At 55.0% G+C, this 27,817-nt stretch overlaps 1 protein-coding gene across 1 annotated transcript in view; it reads right to left on the bottom strand.

Moving 5' to 3' along the window:
- The window catches only part of Mn1 (MN1 proto-oncogene, transcriptional regulator), a 39,322-nt gene extending 12,214 nt beyond the window's left edge, over positions 1-27,108 (bottom strand). Inside the window, exon 1 of the mRNA XM_055605771.1 lies at positions 23,395-27,108. Coding sequence (XP_055461746.1) covers positions 23,395-27,106 — 3,712 coding nt within the window. The 5' untranslated portion in view covers positions 27,107-27,108. The remainder of the gene's footprint in view (positions 1-23,394) is intronic.
- Positions 27,109-27,817: the final 709 nt, after the last annotated feature.

The following is a 27,817-nucleotide window of genomic DNA, read 5'->3' as shown; positions in this document are numbered from 1 at the left end:
GTCTCTGTGGCCCCATCATTCTTCTTAGCTGACTGTGAACACCTTCCAACCTCCAACTAGGAAAAAAAAAAAAAATCAATGAACTGGAGTTGCTCTAAAAATGCTTTTGAATTAAAAAAAAAAAAAAAAATCGGCCCAGGATTTTCCACAAAAGAGGAGAAACGGGTTCTCTGAGACAGAGCAAGCCTGCCACTTCAAGCCTGAGACACATCCTAGAAGCCACACCCTGAACTGCAAAGACAGTTATGGCCAGACAGACAGCCTGGGAGTAGATGCGTAGACAACGGCCCAGACCAGCAGCACATCTCTCAAGGCTGATCTCTCTTTGAGACAGGGTCTCACACAGCTGAGGCTAGCCCAGGTTAGCCTTACCTCCACCTCTGCAGGCTTGGGATTATAGGTGTACATGACCAGGCCTGTTTATGTTGTATTACAGATCATGCCAGGGTGGCATTCTGTCAACTGAGCCACAGCCACATCCCCAGCTCACCTCCCTGACAGCCTGAGAACCAAGGCCATGTGACTGAAAATGACAGGCTAGTTTCGAACACACGTCTGTGTGAATCCAGAATCCATGTTAAACAGCCTGGACTTAAAAAGAACCATCCCAGCAGTCGGGACAGACATCTTTGGATGCTTATGTAGAGGGTACTCATGCCCAGCTCCTTCTGTGATAGCCCACCTCTGACTCTCTGGAAAGAAGAGTGCCCAGTTTGCTCCCAACAGGCTCTCCTCTGCCATTAGGGAAAACCAGGTGCCAGCTCTGCCAGAAGCTACCTGCGGGACCTCAGGGACACTGCTTTGCCAACTCTTAGCTGCTATCCCTCTTGTGATTGGATGGTGAAAGTCAGCTGACAGAACCATGACTCCATGACCTGCAGAAGCCCCCGGTGGGTGTTTCCCACCCCCAAACCGCCCTGTGGACTTCTGGGAAATGTTCCTTAATCTCTCCCTTGGGGGTGGGAGAAGGCTTGGAGGATTCCCACTGGGTCTGTAACACCCAAGTGCAGTTTCTGGCATAACCCGGGTAGGTGGGGTGTGGACTCCTAGGGGAGCAGAGGCCTCCTAGGGAAGAGGCAGGTACAGGGGTGGGGGCCAGCGACTGAGTCAGCACGGCCTCATCTGTCAGATTTCCCCCAACAAGACACATTTGGGAACACCCATACTCCACCTTGCGAGGGATTTTCTGTTTGGTTTAAGTCTCTAGGACACCACAAAGGCTGGATTAGATAGAACCCAGAACTTCTCCTCCTAGGGCAGAGGTCAGAGTTCCTTGTCACTGGGATGTTCCAAAGAAGACGGAAAAAGACCCCAGGAGACAGGGCTGGTAGGTGCCGTACATCAGGAACCCAAGGCCAGGCCTTCTTTTTAATTTTATTTTTATTTTATGTATATTAGTATTCTCTGACTGCTTGTATGGGTGTGAGGGTGTCAGAGCCCCTGGAACTGGAGTTACAGATACCTGTGAGCAGCCATGTGGGTGCTAGGATTTGAACTCATGTCCTGTGGAAGAACAACTAATGCTCTTAACTGCTGAGCCATCTCTCCAGCCCAAGGCCAGGCCTTTTAAGCCATTGCAGAAGTTGCTACTAGATCCATCAAAGACACTCTGCAGGCTTCATAGTCCAATGTCACCAGGAGAGGCAGCCCTACTCCTGCCTTCAGCTTGCTGGGCTATTGTTGTCCCTGGCTTATTTCCCTACATGACCCTTCCTGCCTTAGCAAGACTGCTCTATGCCCCTTGTCACACCTGGTGTCATCTGTACGGTAACAGGGTACCCTAATCTCTCATAATCGTCTGTACAACCCAAGAGTGTGATTTCTATATACCAAGGGCCCTGACTTCTGCTCCCTGGGTTGGCTCCCCGATATTGCACACAGTAGGTCTTGTCATTTGCCAAGTCCTGACAAGGCCTCACAGTGAGGAAGCCTTGCCACCATGCTGGGACTCCAGGATAACATGAATAGGAACTTGCAGGGGACTGCTGGTGGCAGGAGACACAGAACCTCCTGAAGGGCCACTGTGCCCTGCCAGGGTCGCAGATAGGGGAAACCCACACATACCCTTTCCAGAACCCGGACACATCAACAGCCTCACTTCAGAACCTGGATCCTAGACTGTTCCCTGAGGGCTTTAGATTCAGGGAGAGAGAAGAGAGGGTGGCTAGAGGTGCCTTTTGTGCAAGGTAGACCTGGGCATGGGCTGAAAGGTGGTAGCCATGTCCTTCTGCCCTGGAAGGCTCTGTGCCCAGCCTGCCTGGCTGTGGCATGATGATGATCTCTGAGTGAGAGTTAAGTTGATTGACTTCAGGCAGGAGAATCAGTTCCCCAGCTGCAGTTCTCTGCAGCCATCTCTGGACAGGGGGAGAAGAACTGAGGCGGGGGGGGCAATAATTTTTAAGGACAGGGAGAGGAGAGGAGAGAATGAAAATAGGAATGAGAGAGAGAGATCAGCTGGGTAGAGGGCAAACACTTCGCTGACTTCCCCAGGAATGGGCACCACATGCCTGCTTCCTAAGCATCTTGCACACACCACTGCAGGGCGAGAACTCTGTTTTACAGGCAGCAGACTCCCATTCAGAGAGAGCGCAAGTCGCTCGCCACCACACATCACAGAAGCCACTGACTGGAGACCTGGCCAAGTCCTTCCCGGTACCTCGTCCAGCACCATCCCACACCAGAGGCAGGTGATCGAAAGAGAAGCTGGAAGAGAGCCATAGCTTTCCCGCCACCCTAACTCCCTGCCTTCCCTGCTGGGGCCTCCTGTACACCTGGAACCACCAGGCTATTTCCTGGGGCCCTGGGGGATAAGCACCTACACACAGTCTCTGACACTGAGCACCAGATCCAGGCCCCTGCACAACGCAGCTCAGCTCTCTGAAAAGCAGCTCTCATCCCCAGAAGAGGCCAAGACCCACAAGAGAACAGCAGGCTCCAAGCAGGCAGCCACCACCCGGGAAACAAACGCAGAGGAGCATGGCCAGGACTGTCTATCTCTGTTGCCAAGCAACAGACTCTCCTCCCCTCAGGACCCACCTGAGTTCTTGCAGTAACACTAACAAATGATGCTGGGATTAAGAAGCTCTAGAGGCCAGAACTGGGGTGTCCTGAGGTTACCCCACATGCACACACACCAATGGCTCTGACAGTTCCAAATTAAACGAAATTTAGAAATGAGAATCAGCCCAGTCCTTTACAGCCGGCCACACCAGGCTGTCCTAAAATGCATGAGGCCAGTCGAGACTACACGTGGCAGCAGAGGACATTTCCACTAGTCCAGAATGACCTGCCAAGTCCATCCAATCTGTGTCAAGGGCTAGTGTGACAAGTGTTTTTCCTACAAAGAAGTACTACACTTTCCTAATATGAAGATCCTTCCCCTAAACCAACCTGAGGCCAAGAGGCCCCATGGGAATTTTTCAGGGTTACCAGACATCCCCACAAACCACAGCAGTGGTGCCTACGGACCCCCGCCCAGCTTCAGACTTCTACACACTGTTACAAGCAGCCAAGACTGGTCAATCTAGACTGATCCATGGTGCTGAGTCTGTGATCTCACCCAGCCCCATCACAGCAAAGGAGAAACCAAGGTCCAGAGCAGTAAAATAACCAAGCCAAAGTCAGCTGATAGGTATACATATTATCAATGAGGTGTGGTGCAGCATGCCTGTAATCCCAGCAGTCAAGAGGCTGAGACCAGCCTGGGCCACGCACGGAGTCCAGGCTCTAGAAACAAACAACCTCACATCTGCCTCCTACTACCCCTGGCACCCCTCCCCTGTGAAAGCCCTGAGCAGCTGAAATCCACTCAGCAGGGTCTTAAAGATGCAGGGGCTGAAGGGTGTGGCAGTGGTGGTGATGATGATGGTGGTGGTGGTAGTGATGGTGATGATGGTGATAGTGATGATGATGATGGTGGTGGTAGTGATGGTGATGATGGTGGTGGTGGTGATGATGATGGTGGTAGTGATGGTGGTGATGATGGTGATGATGATGGTGATGATGGTGGTAGTGATGGTGATGATGGTGGTAGTGATGATGATGATGGTGGTGGTGGTGGTGATGATGATGGTGGTAGTGATGGTGATGATGGTGGTGATGATGATGGTGGTGGTGGTGATGATGGTGATGGTGATGGTGATGATGATGGTGATGATGGTGGTAGTGATGGTGATGATGGTGGTGGTGATGGTGGTGATGGTGATGATAATGGTAATGGTGAGGCTGGTAGTGATAATGATGGCAGTGATGGTGATGCTGGTAATGGTGATGATGGTGATGATGATGGTGGTAGTGATAGTAACGTTTGCTATGATGTCAAAAATAATAATAGTAGATGTCATGCTAGCTGCCACCTGCCAGGTGCGATACAGTCAGTTTCATTGTGCCTCCTGTATACTCAGGACAGTCCCTAACGTATGACTTTTGAGGGAGCTCGGGGCAAAGCATGACACACAGGTGCAACTGGGTGTAGGAAAAGCGAACCCACAGCTGTTAAGTCATCAAGCAGTGACAGTGACTGCACTTCAGCAGTGCCACTGTGGGACTGTGCACAGTGCTCCCACTCGACCTCAACACAGCCCTGCGGTGGTGTCGAGAACAGAGCTGGGGCCTGGTGGCCAGAGCTGGGCTCCGGCGGCTACTGTTCCTTACCATCTCCTGGCTGTACGACTCTGAACTAGCTGACTTTGGGAGGCCTCAGCCCTCTCGTGTGTCAAATAGGAATCAGGATAGCAGAGATCCCCAGTGATTCTGGGGGAGTCACAAATGGTACGGTTTTTGCTGCCATCATCACCATGGTTCCCATCACAATAGTAACTAGTACCACTTCCATATTACCACTGTCACCAGCAGCATCACCAGCACCATCATCATCACCACCAGCACCACCACCAGCATCACCAGTCCCACTGCCATAATCACCACCGCCACCAGAAGCATCACCACCATCATCATCGCCATCACCACCATCACCAAGTTTACCATCTTTACCAGTCATATAGCTTGTAGGTTGGGGCTTCCTGCCTACCCTGGGCCCAACTTAAGGCTGGACTGGGGAAAGTCATGAGACTGTGGAAGGCCTAGCTTTCTCAGCCTGCCCCAGGAGGCCTCACACACAGAGCCATGCAGCCCAAACAAGCCCCAAACAGGCCTCCCAACCCAAGCTGCAGACCCCTTCTGGCCCTCCAGGAGCTCCTTTGGGGAAACGGGCTCCCTGGGGAACTAGGAAGAAAAGAGGACCCTTGTCCCAGAGCTATGGCTGCTGCCAGCCTTCCCCAAGGCCCAAGGGGGGTCTAGAGCCACTCTGAAAGGCTGCCGGGGCTCATTCAGCTGCGTGCGGGTGGCTCCAATGAGTTCATTTTACCACAGTAGAATATTAAGCAGTTCCCAGGGAAACGTGCTGAGCTTGATTTCAGAGTGAGGAGGGAGGGAGAAAGGGAGAGAGGGAGAGAAGCCATAGCCAGCCAGGGGAGAACTTGGTTGTTTCTGCTGCTCCAGATCTTCCCAGGCTACACCAGACCAGACAGTGCCATGGGAGATCCCAGGCTGGCATCTTTCATGTCATGCTTCACCCAGTCCTCCTAGCTCCCTGGGCAGTAGGAAATCCATGGGCCTCATTTCCCAGGAGGGGAAGCTGAGTCAGAAGGGAACAAGTGATTAACATGGGGCTTCACTGCAGAGTGGCAGAGCGCCAGGCTTGCAAACACCATTTTGGTCCTTCTATTGACAATTCTCTCTGCAGGCCTTGAACTGATAAACATGGCTTCCTGCACACTCAGCCAAACCTGCACTCTGTCATCTGGAAGCAAGCCCTTCCAGCCAGCCAGCCCACCTGAGGGTAGCATTCATGTCAGGGTGTTTTCACCTGGAAGTCTTACTACAAGTTCTCCATTGCATACGGGGAAACTGAGGCCCAGCTTAGGGTAGAGACACCCCCCCCCCCCCGCTCCCATCACAAATGCATTGCTATCTAGGAAGCCGACATTTCTTCCTACACTGAAAAACAGCCACACAGCCCCAGTTCAGGGGCTAGCCCAAAGGCTAGGCTGTCAGAGCTCCCTACCTCCAGCCTCACTTGCTCGCACGGTGCCCTTCATGCTTCTGGCTAGCCATAGTGGGGCTAATTCTAACAGGGCCTTCTTCCTTTGAGCCCCAACACTGACATCTTCCCAAGGCTCAGATGGGGAAGTTGAGGCCTGGAGACAGCATCCGTAATTACATATAGGCCAACGGGCTCTTCAGAGACTGACCCAAGCCACTGGCAGGCTGGTCCCAGGGTCACAGAACAGCTATGATGTTCACCTGTGAGCCCAGCCCTCTCTCATTCTATGCAAGAGGGGTCCAAAGAGAGATTCTAAGGATTGAGACCTGGGGGAGCCGCACCCACTTCCGCTCCGCTGAGCCCAGCACCACCTTGCCAAGACCTCGGTTTCCCTATCTGTAAGTCGAGACACAGCATAGCTCCCAGTGAGGCCTGGACTTCCCCTGGGCCTTGCCTGTGGCCTGATGGTTTGAAGTGGTGAATGTGGCCATGCCCGCCCTACACGAATGCAACCAAGTCTGTCTGGCGGCCAGCAGCGCACAGCACGTGGGGGAATCCTCTGCTAAAGCCAGCTGCTGCACCTGTTGCTCCCACTGCAAAACAGCTTAGACTCAGCTCAGTGCCGAAGGGCAGATACTGATGTGGGGGACCCTGTGTCCATCCATTCCGTGCAGGGCTGAGCTCTCTCCCAGTACACCTAGGCTGGCCTGTGCCCTGCAGATCCACCCCAGGGATGCTGGCATTCCATTCAGAAAGGGGAAGAGAAAGAATCATGGAGTAGACCCAAGCTTATGGGAAAGAAGAAAAGAGGGGTACAGAAGGAAGAGCATCTATAGATTTCCTCCAGCAGAGCTCAATTGCCTCCACCCAGCAAACTCAAGAAAGATCTGGTATCAGCTGGAGCTGGTGTGCTTTTGATGAATTAACCCTGACAGGGTCCTTTGCCAGTGTCTTCCCGAGCAGGGAACACCCCATTTGAAGAGCAAGGTGCCTGCTCTGAGGGAGAAATTTAGCTGTCCCATGGCGGGGGTGCTCACTCCACTTGAGGCCATCTCTAGTTAGAGCCAAAGAGGATGAAGAATTGACCAAATGTGATTTCCTACACACACACACACACACACACACACACACACACACACACACACACACACCTCCCGATTAAAGAGTGGGTCTTTGTTTAATTGTCTTCAAATGCAGGCAGGCAGGCCTGGTCACACAGACTTTCACCCTGACCAAGTTGAATGATAATAATAACAGATAGAATACACAGGGAAGTCTGAAATCCAGAGGCAGGCTGGCCAGCTTCAGGGCAGGCAGGAGACATTACCTAGAGCAGTGGTCTTCAACCTTCCTGACGCTGTGTCCCTTTAACACCGTTCCTCGTGCTGTGGTGACCCTCAACCGTTAAACTATTACTACTTCATAACTGTAACTTTGCTACTGTTACAAACTGTGATGAAAAGGTGTTTTCTGATGGCCTTAGTCAACCCCTGTAAAAGGGTCATTGGACCCTCGGGGGGTCCCCCAAGTTGAGAACCTCTGGCCTAGAGGAAGGTATGGGGGTGCCTCAGTCCCTGGGGTGTGCATCACTGTGGCTCAGCTCTTCCTTCTTGACACTGCTCCAGGCTCCCTAACAGCCCTGCTCTCTTCCAAGCCATCACAACAGTCAAAATGACACACGCCTGGTCGTCTGGGGTGCAGACTGGTTGTGGGGGTGCAAAGGAGCATGCTGGTATGGCTCCTGCAGGAGGGAGGGGAGAACAAGGAGAGGTCTGAGGTGGGGGAGCAAGCCTGGGCTATGTCTCAAAAGAGGGATGACCTGCAGGGTGCTTCTCCTCTCCTGCCTCGGAGACCACGGCAGGTGACAGAGCAGCAGGGATGCCCTCTGATTAAAAGCCGACAGACAGGCTGGTCTGTTCACGGCCCGTGCCCACACGCAGGCGCCATTCTCATTCTGTGAGATGTTCTTAGCAGTCTCCCAGGGACTTTCTACAACAGTCTCCTCATGTTAGCAAGGGGCAGATTTTCCAAAGCCTGCGAGAGCAGAGATCGAAGAGGCAGCTACATGGTGCAAGGAGTTTTAAACTAATGGATTGGGGCCAGCAAAATGGCTCAGTGGGTAAAGCCACTTGCTGCCAAGCCTGATGACCTGAGGCCAATCCCCAGGACATATAGTGGAAGGAAAGAGCTGACTCCTGAAAGTTGTCCTCTGACTTCCAGGTAATTCGCTGTGAAATGTGTACACACATATACACACAAATAATAAGCGAACAACAAAATTTTAAAATTAAATTAAAAAAAAAAGTTTTTCTGCCTCATCAGATGCATCTTCATACCGGCCTGCACTTGAAAACACACAGCCAGCCTGGAAAGTCCCGAAGCCAAGCCCCTGGGATCACCACTACCCCAAACTACAGACTGACCTCCCCCTTGGTCCTGCCCAAGATCCCTGTGCAAGGATACTGGCTCCCCTCTTGCTGCGGCATCCCTCACTGCCCCACAGGTCCCTGATTTTACCCATCAGTGATGGAAATCATGCGTCTGCCAGGGCCTGGAACATCTGGGCCATGCCAGGCATCGAGGTGAGAACTCTCCAACCTCACCACACCAATATAACCCAAATGGTAGCTGAGGAAACCGAGGCCTGGGGAACTGAAGGCTCTCTCCAGTGGCTTTGGTTCTAGCACTGTCTTCCTCCTCTAGTTCTGAGACATACACGCCAATGCTGATGACCAGCAGGCTCTAAGTGGGACAGGAAATCCCATCACAGCCATTCTGATAGCCATCCTGGTCTTAAAGATGGTGGCTGAAGGTGGGAGGTGGCATAGCACAGGAGGAGGCATGAGGGGTGAGGGTAGATAAGGAAGAGGTAGGTGGGCTGAAATGGAGATCACCTTCCCGGCAGAGACAGATGACCTTGATCTCTGACCCAGCTCTCTGGTGGAGGCCACCTGAGCTTCAGGGGTCAGAGACAGCAGGGTGCTGGGGTTGCCGCGCTCAGTATTATCTGTGACAGGCCCTGGGCCCACCTGAAATCAACAGGAAGCAGCCCTGCCAGGATGGCCATGTGCCCCTGCACACACAAAAAGCTCCCTTCTCATTAGCAGAGACCAGGGTCCGTGTCTTGGATCCCAGAAGCCCAATGAGGAGATAAGGCTGGCTTCATCCCAGCCACACCCCCTAGTGACACTGTCGCCCAGGGCTCTAAGTCCAGCCCCATCGCCTGTCCCAGGGCTGGGAGAATGGGAGAGTTGTGTTACCTCCAGTACATACAAATTCCTGAGCCTTTCCCTAACCGTGGCTCAGAAAAGCTTGCATACCATCCCCCCAAGACAAAATGACCTTGGGCAGCTCACATCCTATCTATCGCTAAGCCTTCCCTCTCTGCAAACTGAGGCTTAGGCCTAGGTGCCTGCATTCCTTTGCCATGAACAGGGCTGGGAGGAAAGCAAAAGAAAGGCTTCCAGAAGGCGGAGGCCAGGGCAGCCACCTGGGTGGGGCCTGTGCCTTCCTGCTGGTGACCTCTGTAGGCCTCAAGAACAATGGCTGAGGGACGGAGGAAGCAGGCACCCTGGACCAGCACATAAATCCTAGATTGCCCTGAACAGAGGACCACAGACTCCCCAGGTGAGGCAAGCTGGACCCCTCCTTGGTGCCCCAGCTCCTCCTCCCAGGGTGGCAGGAACATCCTTCATCCCAACTGGAAGGAAGAAAATATTCTGGACACCTTGGATTCAAAGTAAACTTAATTGGGCTCTCACCTTCCAGAGCCCAGACCTCCGCAGCTCCCATCACATAGCCTCAACTATGCTCTCAAGCCCTCTGGACCCTGCCCAGTTGAATCTGCCCAGTTGAACGTGGCTGGCTTCAAGCCACGGGAGTCCATGTTACAGATCCAGAAAGTCTATGGCCGAAACATCAGCATTTTCACCACTGGCATCAGCAGCTTTGAGTTCAGAATGCCACGGTCTATTCTTTCCCACCACCCAGAACTCAGCACTGCGTCTCCATCTCCCTGCGGCCCAGGCTAAAACTGTGTGTGTGTCCTGCTGCATTTCCAGGCTGGCCCATCCCATGACGCTGTCTTTTTTTGTAGTCTGTGGCCTTCTTAGGGAGGGCAACCTGCACCAGAGTGGGGCTTAGGTCCCTGTGGCTCCCCGTGACCCCACTCATGATGAGGGCCCACTGGATGACGTGATGTTTATTCTGAACCCAAGCCACTCACTGCCGTCCAGGCATTTCTCACTTCCTGGGCTCTACTGATGGGTGGAGCTGGATGTGCTGCTGTTGCTGTTGAGGGCCACACCTCAGGCATAGTGGGATAGGGCCTGCCAGGCCTCTCTATCCAGTAGACTCCAAGAGGAACCTGCCTCAGTGTGACAACTGTCAAAATTCCCCTGGGGGGCATCACCAGGGGTGATGGACCACCACCACAGCTCAGTTGGCAGCTATGAAAACTGAAGTTCGGACAGCACTAAGCTGAGGGTCAGAGAACCATCCCTTCCCTCTGAATTCAGCACGCCGAACTCTGGGCCACCTCTTTTCTGCTCAGCCAACAGCCACTCTTGAGAAGAAACCCCTACCCAGGAGAAGAAACCAATGCTCAGGAAGGGGGAGCACTTGCCCAAAGTCACACAGCACAGGGGGATTCAACCCAGGCCTTCCAACTCCTGCTACCTTAATCTCAGCAGCAGCAGAGACTTCGCTGCCTGTCAACACTCTGCCCCCAGATCACTCTCTCTGTTCGGCCCAGTTCTGCAGGTTGCTGAGGCCCCCACCTGAGGTGCTAGACACCGGGGTTCTGCGGGTGTACTGTCAGCTCCCAGACTGTTTATGGCTGGCTCTGGCTCCTCGCCCAGAACTGGGAGGCTAGGGTCGGGGTAACTCATGAATTCCTCCAACAGGAGGGGTGACCGTTACGCACACCAGGGACTGCTTCCCAGCCGGGTATTGCTGTCAGGAGGAAGAAAAACACCTCCATGCTCCCAGCTGCCTGCAACCAGCAGTGCTTGACAGTGCCGGACAGCTCCGCCAGCCTGCCAGTGCCTGCCTGAGGTCTGTCCAACAGCCTCCAGCAAGAGGGTCTGTATGCGGCTCGTTCTCCCACCCTCCAGCCTGATGGTGAGGCTGAATCAGGGATGGTGGTCCCCACCCCCCGCCTGTGACATTGCAACATGCCCGAGTTTCCCCAGTCAGATCGGACAAAAGTAAAAGCAATGCTATGTGTACGTCTTCCATCTCCACACGGCAGAGCCGGCCGGCCAGTAAAGGCTGGTGTTGTGCAGAGGGCTCCAGAGTGCCGGCTCACTGAGGTAGAACTGTTATTAGCCTCCTCACCAATAAGAAAACAGAAGCACAGAGAGACTGAGTAACCTGCTCCAGAGCGGCTGGGGTCTGAACCCAGGAGGCCTGGCTTCTCTATAGCATCATTCCATCATCGGCCCCGCATCTTCACACTATGCGTCTTCACAGAACTTCTACGGGGAGGGAGGGAGAGGACATTCCCTTTCTTATCCATGTCAAAGATGCCAGAAAGCAAAAGAGCAAGTGGGTATCTGAGACCACATCAGCTCGGAAAAGCCAGAGACAAGCCTGAGGCACAGTCCCTCACCTGGAGGGATGAGTTCCACACAGCCTCCGGAGGACCGTTATCTGCAAGGCTGAGGGCAGCGAATGCTGAATGCTCCTGGGGGATGTGTGTCCTGGGACAGTCTAGAAAGCTTTGAGAATTTCTGGTTTGTCATCTGACTTCGGTCCCGGTCTGCAGAAAACTTAGCTGAACGAGAGCCTAGCTCCCCAGTGAGAAAGAAAAAGGTCACAGGCCAGGCTCAGTTGAAGTGCATCCCTCACTGGAAGCTACGCTGTGTGATCTTCTCTGAGTTGCCTGACCTCTCTGGGCAGTTCTCTCAGCTGGGAAATGTTTTAGGACAGGAACATTAAAGACGAGCGTTAAGTGTCTCCCGCCTTAGGACTTCTGCTTTAACTGCTTTCACTTGGGAAAGCAGCATGGACGTGTGTTCTGGGATGTTCTGCAGTAAGCAGTGCTTCCCTACCAAATTGCCTGAGCAAGGCAAGGCACCCAACCAATCCCAGGGAAGCCGGTGACAAGCTTGCAACACTCTGCTGTGAGTTGTCTAGCCTGGACCTGATCTGCTGCCTGGATCAGCCATTCAGGCAGACACTGCTGGATATGGCCCCCGGAGCAGCCCCTCGCTGGGTACCCAGGACAAAGCAGTCCCCAGCTGTCACCTATGAAGGAGTTGGCCTGCAGGCAGGCAGACACAATCAAAGAGAATCATGGGAACTCCCCAGGCTGGGAAGGTGAGGTCACTTTCAAGGGCCAGGCCATGGCCCAGGCGCTAATTTCTCTATGCGTCAAAAACACCCCAAGCCTACAACAGGAAAAAGGAAGGACACCCACACAGGGCTGCCGAAGCCTTCTGCCCGTCTCAGCCTACACATGCATGGCCAGCTCCCGGGCTCCCCCAAAGGGCAGGGCTGACAAGGAGGGCTGGGGCACTCTATCTGCCTGCTACTGAACACGTCCGCTCTACCCCCAAGTTCAAAATGAAAGTTGCTCCTGTTTGGGAAAAGAATTTCATTAGGGGGAAAATATAATATGAAAATACCCATTTAGAAGGAATGTGCTATTAATTCTTAGTACTCCATGCAGAAGGGAAAATTGCATTTTTATCTAAATGGTTTTTCTGCATAAGCCATTTACAATGTACTCCGCTTCTCTGTAATAGGCCTTGCTAACCATTAGTGCTGGGACACCCAGGCTGAGAGCCGAGATCGCCCTCAAACACATTTTCTGTAACCCCTGAAATGCTACTCAGAGGGAGACTCAGAAAACGGGGCCCCATCCTTTTTTTTAAAGGAAGAAACGAAACATTACTGAGCAGGGGAGTGAGGGCTGAGGAAGAGAAGAGACAGTTTAAGCCAAAAGCAATGTCCCTCTTACCAGCTGCCATGCCAAATCACCAATGCTTTTTGGCTGTATGGTTCTAACCATCCAACCACCAACACACACACCAAGCCCAACACACTACGGCAAACATGTCTCCATCAAACAAGCAAATAAGGATAAGATGAAATTTAGAACATCAAAACAAACTATTTTTAAACACTGAGCAAACAGCAAGATGGTAGGACTGCTATTTCCCACTAAACCACATTTCTCTAGATTTGGAAGGCAAGGCCGTATAGACAGCCACTACTGATGCTGCACAGAGGTTCCCGGCTGCTCTGAACTCTGCTGCCCAGAATAAGGGGAAGCTCTCCACTGGGAGAAGTGGGGTCGCCTCTGGCCTCATGGCATGGGTCTGTCCCCACAGTCCTCACAAGTCCCCCCAGCATTTCATGTCAAGTCAGCTCACACTTCAAAAGCAGCACTTTTTCTTTCTTTCTTTAAGTGTCTCTTTTTTTTTTTTTTTTTTTTTTTTCAAATCTTCCAGCTTTCTCCCTTGGATTCCCAAAATAACTACTGAATACCAAGTATGGGAAGCTAAATTAATTCATTAAAGAAGAGTGAGGCTGTGGCAGGAGCTGGGCGTGGGGCTCCCTCGCCACCGCGCCTCTGGCTGCTGTCTTCTGGCACGACCCAGCCCATAAATTCTTACTACCAACCAGGAGCTCGAAATGTCATAATCACAGTTAGGAAAGGTAACAGGTGTGCCCCCACCCTGCCGGAGCACCCCGCACAAGGAAGCTGGGGGTCGTAATTACAGGAAATGACTCTGGTTTTAAGGGTTAGATAAAGACCCTCTCCAAATTTAAAGCCAGACACCAATGTCCATTAGACTTTAACAGACCCACATAAAAAAAGAAATCGTGTTCTCATCATTCCAAACGCCCGTTTCCTCCGAGCCTCAAGTTCACCGAAGGTTGGCACGGCGCCAAAACACCCAGGCTGGGCCTGGCTGTGCAAAGATGGGGCCTTGGAAGAAAACAACACGTGAGAGTCAAAGCAGTCGGGGACCCGGGGGCTCTCAGGAAGATGGCTGCTCAAAAATTGTCATCGCCTAACCTGGCTTTATGGTGGTAGCAGCTTTAGGATGTGGAGTCTTTCAAACACCATCTCAAGAGACAGGCAGGTGTGAGGAGCCCACGGACAAAGAGAGGGGCGGTGGACACACCGTCAACATGACATGTGTGTCCTGTGGAGACTCGATGTTCAAAAAGGTTCTGGGCCAGCCTGCCATCTCCTTCCTTTTTCCGGCTTGTGAGGCCTCAGCATCGTTTCCCTTCCTTCCAAAGAAGGAAAACCAGCCCCCACGTCTCTGCGAGACGATGCAGGGAGCCCCGAAGCACTTTGAGGTGCCTCAGGCTTGGGGTCATGCCATCTGCCTCCCAGTCTTTTAGGAATTGATGCTCAGAAACTGCCCACGGTCCCAGGATGGGGGCATCAGGAGACACCCTGCCTTACGGCAGCCTCCAAGGCCCTGGGTGGTGGGAACAGCTGAGCAACTAACTAGGTTATCTCTGAGGCCCCTTGTCCTCTCTTCCCGGCCTGTGTAGGGATGGGGTGTGGGGGCATTTCTTCTGTGACCAGTGATTGGGTGCCTACATTAGTACAAGAAATGCTTATTAACTAAACTGAGCCAAAACAATGAAATACACAAGGAAATTCAACAGCCCTGTCCCAGAGGCCCAGAAGAATAGCCAATTCAGCAAAACCTTATACCTCACTCCAAATGGGGCCAAAACTTTGTCTGAGCTTCAAGAGGTGAACATTATCTTTTCATTTCCTAGTAAGAGTTCCCAGGCCAGGCCTTAGCTCAGATGGACAGGGACACACACACACACACACACACACACACACACACACACACACACACAAAATGTCCAGCCTGGATCATTTAGAAATAGTCTGAGCATATGAATCCTGCAATCACTCCCAAATCCCGACCTTTCTCTCCTCAGCCACTAGCAAGCTACGCAACAGTTGGCTGCAGAGATGAAAAGGCCACTTGTTTCAGCCAGCCAGGCCTTTCACCAGGGCATGAGGGTTTCTGGTCCCTTAAAGGATGGGCTTCAGTCCCTTTGCCGTGGCTCCTTCCTATATCTGGCTTACCCCAAGTCAGGAAATCTCCCTTCTGCTAAATCTGTCACTAACTTGAGTTCCCTTTTGCCTCACCATTCAGAAAAAGGATAAAAATATCTACCGAGTGGGAGGACAATGAGGGTGTGCTGGTTCCTTCAACTGTAATGGACCTGCCACGTGGAGTGGGGAAGGTTAGACCAGCCCACAGCTCCCCAGGGGAAAGACACTCCCCACCCCATTGTCCCTGGGTTAGGGACGAACTCCAGCACGTCCTGTAATCTCCCTGCATCTGCAGGACTTGTCTGGATGGGTATTTCTGCACCTCGACCCACCTTAGGCCTGTCTGAGGTTGCCACCGCCTGTATTGGTTCGGCTGCTAACCACACGAAAATGATTCCTGACTGGTAACAGACCTTCCAAGCAAAGGCTTCCATATCTACGTCCCCTACACCTACGGCCCTGTGGATTGTCATCTGTGATGGGTATGTCAGACTCCAAGCAATTTCCACACCCTTGCCTTGTCTGGGAGGTGGAAATAGCTCCCACTGTTAGAAATTATTTTCCACACCTAAATCTTGAGATGCAGTAAATGACATTGGATTCAGGGTGCACTTCGGCCTGTCCATCATCTCTGTGACAGCCACTCCTCCCACTGTAAGAAGATAAGATGTACCCCAGGCTTCCAAACTGGGGAAAGCTGCCTCTCTCTCTCTCTCTCTCTCTCTCTCTCTCTCTCTCTCTCTCTCTGCCTTCTGGCTCCCGAGAAAGAAGGGCAGAGCACACAGAGCCCATAAAAGAGTTAGGAGTTTTCAAACAGGAGAGGACCCACCAACTTCTCAATAAATTCTCAGCCTAGCCTAGCTTCCTCCCAAGGCTGACTGGGGGTCTCTGTTGCCTCACCCAGCCATCTTCAGAAGTATCGTATTCCTGGTGGTCATTGTCAATCATTTAACAATGCTGTGTTCCCAGATCTGAGGACGTCATGGTAACGAGGAAGGGTCCTATGCCCCGTGTCCTGAATGACTAGAGAAGTGTGTGTGTGTGTGTGTGTGTGTGTGTGTGTGTGTGCGCGCGCGCGCACGCGCAGTGCGTGTATTTGGAGGGGAGGGGGTCACATGAACACATGCATGGAGGAATTCATTAACCATCACCTCACGTTCTAGGAGCTCCCAAACACAACCAAGAAAGCTAGACAAAGCATGCTGAGGTTCCCCAGCTTCACAACAGACTCATAGCCCCAGTCACTCCGTGCAAAGCCCAAGGCATAAGAAAAGTCAGAGTCCATCAGCCCCAGGAAAGTGTCTTTCCCGAGCCTTAGGGTCAAAGGAAACCTTCCTGCCCAAAGACTCTTTAAGTACGTATCAACGCTCCAGAGGAAAAAGTCATTTTAAATCTTGGAGCTCAAACACAGGGATGGGCCACTTGCTTGCCACAGGCTGGATGCAGCAAAGGGGGCCAGGGCAAGAGGCTCCAGAGTGCCTAGGAGTCAGTCCCTTCAAAGCATTTGCTACCTTGGGGTGGGGGTGGAAGGAGCTTGGGAGAGGCACTGAAGCAGCGAGCTCTCCAAAGACCCTCTAAGGCAATGTGTCCCCAGCATGCTTTTCCAATCCACGTCAGCTTACCCAGAGAAAGCACCAGCCCTGGTAGACCAGACTACAGACCCTAAACCAGAGGCTGACAGCCATCTGAATCCTGGGGATGGGTGTTTTGTGAAGACCCTGAACTCTCCACAGAGAGGTCAAAAAAATAAAAAGAAAGATGGAGAATTCCAGTCCCACGGATGATCCACAAGTTAGGGGGAACGAGGCAGGGCAGGCATCTTGAACCTCAGTGCTTTGAGGGCAAGACTGTCGAGTGTCAGCTTCTGCCGCTAAGGATGTGGGCTGCACTGGACTAAACCAGCCGGGTGTGTTTTTACCCTCCTTTTTCAGAGCAGTTCATTTCATGGAAGATGTCTCTTGTGGGACATTCGGAAAGAGCCAGCAAGTGAGCAGGAATGTGCTAGGACCTCAATTGCCTTCTGTTTAAAGGGCATTTGGGTCCCTCCGACGATGTATAAATCGTGGAAGGATTCGCAGACGTCACTATAAAGTTCTCTCTGATCTGGCTTCACAAGGGAACAGCACTCATGCCGACAACCCGGCTTCCTCAGCCTTGAATGCTGTGGCTAGGGGGAGCCTCACTCCGGAGGCTCGGGGCTGTCTACAGTGAGGTTGCAAGGCCCAAGCTGAAATGACTGGAGACTTGAAACTCAGGCAGTTGCCTCCCGGACCTGGTGCCCCTGTCGGTCAACACTACTGTCCTCAGTACTTAGCCGGCCTTCCACACCTCAAGCCTGCCGATTAAAATGCAGGGGAGAGAACACAGCAGGCCTCAGCCCCCTCTGGTCACCCCAAGAAAAGGACAGCTTTCGAACCGGTTCCCCACCCGAGAAAACTGAACTCAACTCTACTGTCCACATGTGGGCGCAGCCCTGTGCTGTCTAGCCCCTAGGAAGGGCACACCTACGAGGTGTCTTTACACTACACCCAACAGAACAACCGGTTGTCCCCAAATGGGACTGGCATGCAGTTGTCCCTCGGAAGATGGCAGGAAATGCCAGCCACCTTGGGCTGGCAACCCGTCTAGGTAGATGTGCCAGGATCCCAGCAGTTGCTTGAGCTTGGAACCTCGTGCTGGGCTTCACAGTCCCCCCCAAGCAGCTCAGTGTTGAGATGTAAAGGGAGTGCTGTGCCTTTGGACACAGAGGGTCCCTGCGGGCTGAGCCATGACTAATTTCAAAGCTCTGACACATCATTGGTACCAAAAAAAAAAAAAAAAAAAAAAATTACAATAAAGGAGTGGAATTTCCATAAACAACCAGCAGTGCCCGATGCCCACAACTGGAGGGGATATCACTCATTCATGGGTTTCTCTCCTCACAGGAAACCAGACATGGCTGAACTTAGCCGGGAAAACCCTTCCACACCACGTGCCCATACATGCAGCCCAGCACAGAATGCCCGTGTCTACAGCTGAGGCTCCAATCCGAAGCCACCCTCAGACCGGCGGCCTTCGTGCGAGGCCTGGATTTTGTCGTCAGGATCTTCAAAACCACCAGTTTTGGGACTTGTGCCTGTCCCATCCCTTTACAGAACCGGAGCCTGTCTGTGGCCACTGGGGTGAGGAGTAGCTTACTTTCGGGAAGGCAGACTGAGGACAGCAGACAAGAAGGTACAGATCTGAGTGAGGGATGCAGGCTTGGCCGTGTACACCTTGACGTGTGTGTGTGTGTGTGTGTGTGTGTGTGTGTGTGTGTGTGTGTCAAAGTATGGGGAAGAGCCACACAAAGGCGTGTGTCCGCCCTTTCTTGTCACCCCAAGACCTGGCATAAGACTTGAATCCACTCGAGGCCCCAGACTACTTACTCTGGCCTCAGTGTATATGGGGAGGCCGGGAAACTCCAAATGCCGGTCCTGGCCATCACACGCCAAGGGAATCTATCAATGTGTCTGCCGTGAGCAATCAAATCCCACACTCAAATCTATCTCCCCAAGACACATCTAAAAATAGATGCATCCTAACAAACCTACCCTCACTAGACAGACCCTGACTTCAGTGAAGGTGGGAAGGCTGGGCTACTCCAGCTCCTCCTGGGCAAAGAACAAACAGAATTAGCCAAATAGGCTAGAAGGCAGGCATGCTGGTTACAGGAAAACACGCTAGCTGAGGACCCCCGGGCAAGGGAGGAGCTGGCGGTCCCTCCTGTTGCCTGTGTGTCCCCAGACATTTGATCCCATTATACAAAGCTGCAGGCTTTTCATCTCTAAAATTAGCCAAACAGAGGTAAATACAGTATTCCTAACTGACAGTATTTATCTCCTAAATGGTTTTGGCAAAGCAGATTGCTCCCTGGGCAAGGAACACAATCCAATGTTATTGTCACTCGAGTGGAGAGAAACGGGCCACTAGTGATTTGCTGGATTCCAAAGTGCGGAGGAGCCCCTGATCCCCTCCAGCCAGCCCTCCCACCCAGAGGAGAATTCCGCTCCTCTCGTTCCGCCCGGTCCTCTAGCACTGTGTATTAAAGATGCATATTTTATATCAGGAGAGCGGATCGGGTAGCTTGTTGGTGAAGGCAGCTGTAGTCTCAGGACCTATTAAGATTCTTTGTAGAAATTTAAATACCTCTGTCAGGCAAACAAAATCATATCAGGAATCATAGAATTTCATTGCTAGAAAGAGAAATGAGATTAAGCCACCCACGCTCTTTTCCTAGAGCCCTCAATAAAACAGGAGTGCATTTCGACAGCCTCTCACTTCCGGCCTAAAGGGGCCTTGCAAGAAATCTAAATGAGTTTATATGCGAGAAGGCTATCATGAGGAATGCCTTTCCGTCAGCCCAAGTTGTGTGTAACTATAAGTAAATGGTGCATATTGAAATGCACCAGTACTTGAAATAAATAAATAAATTTTAAAATAACAGAAAAACACAGGAGCAGAGCCTATAGCAAGTTCAACCCTACTGAGCGTCAGCCCCTTAAAAAAAAAAAAAACCGTTGTCCTTTATTAATATTTAGTAGAAATGTATAATTGCAGATGTGTGCTACTTGGGGTTTTATGTCGGGAGGCGGGCAAGGGAGACAGGTTTATTACAGCCATGAAATATTAAACAAGCGTGGAAGAGCAGTAGTTATGCGCCCTCCGTAGCCAGGGAGTGGGCAGCCGGAGTACCGGCTGCACAAAGAGGGGCCCCTATCAGTTTACGGTACCCTTGGTTAGCACCTGAGGAGCTCGGGGTTACATCTTCCTGCTGCACAGAAGTCACACGAAGGCAAACAAACCGTGCTGGATGATGCTTTGAGGGAAAGGTGACAGCAATGGCAGCTTACTTTTCTGGGAAAAGCCCCGGCAGGACTTCAAAATTCTCTCTCTAGTGCAGGAAGGATGGACAGATGGCCCCACCAGCCAGGATGCAGCCAGGGTGAGCCTCTCGTCCTCAAGTCCCCCTCCATCCAACAGAATCTAGGGTTCCATTCCTGCCCGCCTAGTATTTCTCAGCCCTGCCTGTGTTCCTACAGGAACACGGAGAGGCATGAAATTCTAAACATTTCTTCGGGAGTCTCTGTAAAAACACACGACTCCCAAAAGCAGGGGACAGGACAGTTCGGGGGCACAGTGCAGACAGAGGCAGTCCCAGCTTCTCAGTGTGCGGAAGACCCTCTGGCTGCTGGGTTTAACGCGCAGAGCCACCAACGGGAAGAAGTTTGGTAAGAACAGACTCAGCGCAGAACGTGGCTAATTCCCATTCTGAAAAGCATGTGGGCAAAGGAAGAGGGAAAACGGATTTTTCCAAGTCAGCACCCGTTGTCTGTCTTCTGACTATCAGCTTTCTTGCCTTTGTGCGTTGAAATTCCCCAAGTCTACAATCTACGCCCTAGGTGGAGGTCAGTCCGGCTATGGTAAATCCGTGTTATCCTTGCTGACATGACACATACCTGCATCGCCTCAAACTCAGGTTGGCTCACCCCACCCTCTACTCCACTCTAACTCTGTGCAAAAAGCCTGGGACATGGAAGCGCAGTTTCCTCATCAAAAGTTGTCTGGTTAGCTGAGGAGTGAGGGCCGACTCATCTAGAGAGGCTCACTCTGCTCATCACCAGACCTTCTGGTCTGGACTTGACAGGAAGTTTTCCTCCTCTCCCAGGGGCGGTCTACGCCCCGAGAACAAGCAGGGGGCATCCCCATGCCTCCACACTTGTGAGGTCCCAAGGTCTTGCCCTCCAGCGTGGGCTACTTTGTAAAACACTGGTCTAGGGTTTTACAGGAGCAGAGAATTTCAGAAACGGGGTTAATATTTAATCACATTAGTACCGACACGTTTTACAGAGAGACAAAATAAAATAATCATCATAGAAACAGCCTTTGCCTGGGAGGGTGGAGGAAGGTGAAGGCCCATCGATAGCCCATTGGGTATCCCCTACTCCAGCAAACCGTGCTTCGGGACTTTTAAGAGAAGGACCATTTTTCTTTGCTTTTATTTATTTATTTAGTTATTTTTTTTTTTTTCTGACTTATTTCAAAGTGGCTCTCTTCGCTGGTTTTTCAGCCAGGGCTCTCAGAGGCTGACAGAAAGCCGTGTGTATTTATTTCCAACCTGGACGGATGGAACTGTGGGGTGTTATCGTAATGAAAAGTTTAATCATCCTTATTTACTACCGGGAAGGGAGGCAGAGGCGGAGAGACCTTATTCAGGCCCAACTCGCAGCCCATGCGGCAGCACTCCAACACCTCAATTCCTCGAGCTGTCGAGGGTGCTAGCCTCCCTCTACCAGGGTGAGGAACAAAGGAGGTCAAGTGGGTATCCCCATGGGCTTGGGTGGCGGCCAGCCTTCTGGGCTGGAAGGAAGTCTCTGTCCTCTCACACAGGAGCGCTTTCCTCCAGTTTATAGGGGGGAACCAACCCAAAAACTACTGGCACAGGCTTCCCTAGGTGTGTGTTACTGGGACATGGAAACAACATGAAAAACGTTTCCACCATGGCATTTCAGCACTCGCAGACATTGAGAATGAGCTGGGAAGATACATTTCGTTTTTTAAATCTCATGAAAACCTCCCAACACTTCTCCACCCATAAGGTCTTTCCAAAGACTGGAAGGGGAAATACTAACCAGATTTTTTTTAATTAATTCTCTAATTTTTAAAAAACTTTTTTCATCCCATTTTGGCCAATAAGTTCTTAATTACTGGAGGAGGGGGGCAGGCTGGGCCAGGAGAAGTGACAAGGCTGAATTCTGTGCTAACTGACTATCGATCGGGCTGGATCGAGACGTCTTACACAAGAAAACAAGGGGGCGGCAGGATGCGGTGTCCGGCTCCATTTTAAGAGCCAGGGAGGGGGCGCTGAGGGCCCCAAACTAACCAGTTCCTGGCCTTGCCCAGGAGTGATCTTCAGAATGCTGATGTGGGGCTGCTGTCTGCCGTGCATGCTAAACACCCGGCCTCAAATGAGAGCGCGCGCGTCTGGGCATCCCAGGCTGGGCAGCAAGGACGAACAAAGAGAAGAGCAGCCAGGCCACACTCGTGAACCAGAAACCCCAGGAAGGCTCCCCAGACAGAGTTCTGAATCCTACAACCATCCCCCTTCCTTTTCCCTAAAGGGGACCATCGGATCCTCTTAAAACCCACCCTCCGCAAAGCCATCCTTAAGGCACAGCAGACTGTAAGAGGGTCCAACAGAGAGCAGAAAACTGAAGAGGGAGCAGTGATCCCGGGTGCAGTTCTGAAAGACAGGCTTTAAATGCCAGCCGTGGGCACCATGCTAATACTCCACTCCATCCAACAAAATCTGGAGAAGCTAACTAGGATTTAGAAGCAAAGTGGGAAAAGGAGGCAAAACAATGTTACCAATTAAAAAAAAAAAAAAAATGCTGCTAGCTATGCTTTTGTTTTAAAATAAAAAGCCCCGGTTAAAATGAAACGTAAACTTACTGCAGCCTATTCATCTTTGGCTTTAAAAGCTGTTAGACTGTCCCTGTCCCTGTCCCTGCCACCTTAAAGGCCTCCAGGCCTGCTAGGGAAGGGGTGTTCTGAATGCAAATGAGACCTGGGACTGGACATCTGTCACCAACACCAAGTGAGATATTGACAAACGAAGCGCCTTTGTGCCTTAGGAATACATAGTCATATCCCCAAACACAAATGATGTCCTGAAGGAGTGGTGTGGTCCTGCCAGGCAGAACCCGGCCCAGTGTCAAGCAGATACACCTGAGACTGCAGGGGAAGGGGGGGTGCCTAGACCCTGGGCAGGTACCCAGGTGTTTCGATTTTCCTGTGAAACTCTGCATCTTAAACGCCCAAGGAGCTATTCTCTAAAAGCAAACATCCAACGAGGACTAGCCTCTGAGGGACACTGCCCACACCAGGGCCAGGGGACCTTGATCCAAAAGTATTGCCACCTAAGCCAACTCCAGCTAAAGGCCTGGGAGGAGAGGCCGAGAGCTTTTCGGCCTTCCAGTTGTCCTGCGGGGGGGGGGGGGGGGCAGAACACCTAAGCAGTGGGGCTGAATGCTGAGGGCAGCAAGGGTCTCCGTGTGAGACGGGAGGAGCCCAGCTTCCCCAAGGCCTGAACCCTGAAAAACTCAGCTAGCACCGGGGAGGCAGAAGGCATGACTACAGACTACAGCCGACTCTCCAAAGTTCTTGCCACCAGGAAAGCCAAAATCTACCTGACAGCCCAGCAGGGTGCAGCCAGAGTCTGAGTGGAGATGAAGGCCAGCCTAGGCTAGGGCTGGCACCAGAAAGCAAGGAAGGCGGGTACATATACCTTCTTTGTTGTTGGGGTTCTGGGACTTGGCCTTCTCCCAGGGCGCCAGCGTCTTGTCGTCATCTCCACCATCCACCAGGGCCTTGTCAGGCGGCATGTACCAGGTGGTGCTGTGCTCTGCCATCAATGAGTCCAGGTCGATGGTGCTCATGGCGCTCTTGACGGCCTCGGAGCAGCAGCTACCCAGCTCGCTGTCACCGTTCTGCGCTCCGGAGGCCCCTACAGCACACTCGGTTTTTTTGCCACCTTTGAGCCCCAGGGGCTGGTCCTCCGAGATGCTGAACTGCTGTCTCTGCAGCTGAATCTGGGCCTGGAGGATCTCCAGGGGATGAATCTCCTCGGGAGGCGGCGCACCGCTGCTGCTCGTTGGGGTCCGGACCTGCTCCAGACCCGGTGTGCCGGGATGGCCAGTGCCCCCGCCGCCACCATAGCTGTCAGGGGTCGAGGTAGAGGTAGACAGGATGCCCAGGCCGAGCGTGGGAGCCTTCGGTGCGTGGTCCCCAGCACCCACCCCTCGAGGAGGGAGTTTGGGTGAGCTGGTCACCAGGGGACTTCGGCTGGCTTTGGCCAGGCCCGTGGTGTTGTCAGAACTGGAGGACACTTCGTCCTCATTCGCATAACTCGTGCTCACCTCATCAGAGGCGAACTCCCCCACGTGCGGGGAACTGCCGCCCGATTTGGCTGTGCTGTCCAGGGACGCCATGAGGTCCGGCTGGTCCCCGAGGAGCAGCTCGGCTCCCTTGCCCCACGACGGTGACGTGAGGGCCTTCTCGTGGGGCGTGGGCCCGCGGGCCTCATTCACGGAGCTTCCCCCAGCGGCTGAGCTGGGAGCCTGCTGCTGTCCCGGGCTCACCCCTGGTGCTCCCCCGCTGTCAGGAGCCGCGGAGTACTTGTCAAAGAAGGTCCCGGGGCTCACGTGACCGCTGTCCCTTTTTCTGCGTCCCCTTCCCCGGCCACCGCCCCCGGGGACGGGCTTGCCGTCGTTCCCCGAGGTTGACTCCAGGGTATAATTGGGGGAGAGACTGGTCCCGTCCCCCTGGATGGGAGGGTTGGGCGGTCCCGAGGCTTTGGGGCCACTGCCGCCGGTCCCGGAAGGGCCTCCGGGTCCAGGGGCCCCTGGAGTAGTCCCTCCGGGGAAATAATCCGAGCCCGGGTTCCCGGCTGCGGCCGCGCTGTCGGGCTCGTTCTGGCTCAGTTTCCTCTTCCCCTCGGGTGGGTTCTTCTTGTTGAAAGTCACGTTGAGGTTGGGGGCGCCCAGGCTGGCGATCATGTTCTGGCAAGCGGTGGAGAGCGCAGCCAGGCAGCTCTGGCCGAACAGGTTGTCCTTGGAGCTGGGCTTGTTGAAGGACCCCAGCGACAGCGCGCCCAGCTTACTGGCCGAGCTGCGCTGGCTGGGCTGGAAATCCGCCTGCGGCGGGTAAGCGGCGCCGCCGGCCCCCGAGCCGCCGCTGGCCGCGCCCGCGCCCGGGGGCGAGTTCACGCCCGGAGCGCTGTGCGGCGTGGCCTGCCGGCTCCCCGAGCCGAACGGAAAGCCCGACTGGCCCCCGAGGGCCGGCGCGGGGAAGTCCGGGGGCGGAGGCCGCCGCTCCGAGGAAGCGCTGGGCAGTCCCACGCCGGCCCCGGGCGACTGCAACTGGCCCAGACCGGCCAGGCTGCTTCCAAACTGCAGCCCGGGCGAGGCCAGCGCGGGCACATGGCCTTCCCCCGGCATCCTCAGAGGCTCCTGCAGGGAGCCTCGGAACAGCACCCCCGAGCCCCCCGGGGCGGGGGGAGGCGCCAGGCCCGGGTCGTGCGGGCCGCAGTCGGCCGGCAGCCCCGCGCCGCCCATCCTCCGGGGCAGCAGGTCTCCGGGCGGGTGTGGGCCGGGGAACCACGCGCTCTCCTGCGCCAGGTGGGGCTGCTGCTCGAAGCCACCCAGGCGCCCCGCGCCCGCGCTGCCGCCTTCGCGCTCAAAGTTCGTCTGGGCCAGGCCGCTCACCGAACCTCCGTGGACCAGGCCGCCCTGGCCCACGTCCCCAGGATGGCCTAGCTGGGCCAGGTTGGGCTGGCGCAGCCGCTGCTGCTGGTTCCGGGACGCCATCTGTTTGATCATGAGGGCTGCATTCTGGCGCTGCTGCTGCTGCTGCTGTTGCTGCTGCTGCTGTTGCTGCTGCTGTTGCTGCTGCTGCTGCTGCTGCTGCTGCAGGGACTGGTGGTCTGGCCCCGGGTGCTGCAAGGGCGGTCCCGAGGGAAAGCTGTCCGGCACGGGCGGTGTGAACTCGCCTGGGAGGCCTGGGTAGGCAGAGGGAGAGAGCTGGTTGTCCAGGGCGCCGTTATGCATGCTGCCATTCCACGAGGCGCAGCGGTCCACGCCTCCGCCGCCCGGGAAGTCAAAGCGCGGCCTCTTGGCCACGTTCATGTAGGGGGGAGCATCGAAGTGCTGCAGCCTCTGGTTGGGCGCCTGCTGCGGAGGGGGGTGCTGCATGCTGAAAACGGGCTCCGAATACGGGTGCATGCTCCGGTTCTCCAGCCGGTGGATGGGGTACTCGAACTGCGCGTGCTGGCTGGGCAGCATGGGCCCCCCGTCCTGCAGGCCGCTACTGGGGGTGCCAGCCTCTCCCTGCTGGGGCCGCGGGAGCGCGGGAGGACAAGAATTCTGTCGGACCAGAAGCCCGGGTGGCGGCGGCGGCTGCTGCGGGGGCTGCTGCTGCGGGGGCGGTGGGGCCTGCTGGGGAGGCTGCATCAACGGGTGCCGGGAGCCCACCGCGGGCTCCAGACCCACGGGCATCTTCCGGGCCCCGCCAAACCTCTCGAAGAACATCCCGTGCTGCGGCTGCTGCTGCGGCTGCGGCGGCGGCGGCTGGCCATGCATTTTGGACAGACCCACCATGCCCGCGGCTCTGGGCATGGCCGGGGCACCGGGGAAAGCGCCCCCGGGCACCTGGCGACCCGCAGCATAATGGGGCAGCTGGCCCTCGGAGTCAGAGGGTGAAAACATGTCAAAATGTCCCGAGGGCGGCTCGCCCGGGTAATTGTATTCCATCGAGTCTACGGCTCCTTGGTTCGTCACCCTCCGGGGTTCCAGGCTGTGCGAATCCGGGCCGCTGGAGGCGGACAGGCCGTGGAAAGAGGCCGCCCGGTTCGGGCTCTGGTCCAGCGGCAGGCACGGGGCAGGCACGGCATGGCCCGAGGTGCCCGAACCATGGAAGTCCGGGAGGTTTCCCGGGCGCTGCGGGCCGAAGCCCTCCGGCCCCTGGCTCTCCGCCATGTGCTCGTAACTCTCCGCGAAGGGCGGCTGGCTGCCCAGGCCGCCCGCCGCACCCCCGTAGCCCAGCAGCCGGCCCCCGTGCAGACACGAGGCGCCCGGGTCCGGGCCACCGAAGTTGCCCCCGAAGTGGGGGTGCTGCTGGTGCGGGTGGGGGCCTCCGGGGTGGCCGTGGTGAGGCTGCTGACCGCCGAAGAAGCCGTGCACGGGCTGCGCCTGCAGCCCCCCCGCGTGCAGCTCCGAGTGGCCGCGCGCGTGGAAGCCGTAGGGCTCCATGTTCAAACCCAAGATCGGGGGTTCTCCCAGGGCGCTTATGGCGGGGTCCACGGGGCCAGGAGGGGGCCCGGCGTGGAAAGCGGGAGCCTTGAAGTGGGCGTTCATGCTCAGTCCGGCTTCGTTAAAGTTCCCCTCGCCCTGAGCAGCGTGCCGGCTGTTGATCTGGGGCTCGAACTGGTCCAGCCCAAACATACTTGGCGGGGGACCGGGGGGATCAATAGGGCATGACAGCCTGCCCCGTCGCGCGCCCCGGGCCAGCCACTCGCTTCAGCCGCGGCTCCGGCGCCCCGGGACGTTCTGCAGCGCAGGGCGCAGCGCTCACCGCCACCCGGCCGGGCGCGCGGGCGCTGGCTGGGAGCTCTCCGGAACTCGGGACCGACCCAAGCCGGCCTCTCACGTCTTGTGAGGCCGCGGCGCCTCCTGGAGCCTGGTCGGGGGGCCCATGCCCCGGGTGGATGGCACGGCCGCGGGTGGGTCACGCGGAGAGGAAACCCGGCGGCCAACGACGAGCTGAGACAAAAAAGTTAGGTAGGGGGGGAGGGAGAGGGGCGGGAGGGCGGAATGATCACCTTCTAGTGTCCGCGGCGAGGCGGCTGGGGCCGGAGGGGAGCCCCTCTGGTCCTTCCCTCGCCCAAAGTCCCCGCGCCCGGGCCGCACCGGCTCCCGCACCTCCGGTCGGTCGGCGGCGCGCGATCGGCGGCGAAGGCTTCAGCGGCTCGGCAGACGGGCTGCTCGGCTCCTCATCGCCGTTGCCGGCCCCCGCAGCAGGAGACGCGGGCGCCGGGGCGGGAGCGCAGGCTGCGGGAGACGGCGCGGCTCCGCGGCTCGGGCTCGTCCGCCGGTCTCCGCGCGAGTTCGCGGGCGTGCCGGGCCGCGCGCGGGAGGAGAGGCGCGGGGCCGGCG

Source organism: Psammomys obesus, unplaced genomic scaffold, assembly GCF_907164565.1.
Source record: "Psammomys obesus unplaced genomic scaffold, mPsaObe1.curated_primary_1811, whole genome shotgun sequence".
Taxonomy (NCBI): Eukaryota; Metazoa; Chordata; class Mammalia; order Rodentia; family Muridae; genus Psammomys; species Psammomys obesus.
This window is presented reverse-complemented; position numbering and strand designations above follow the sequence as displayed.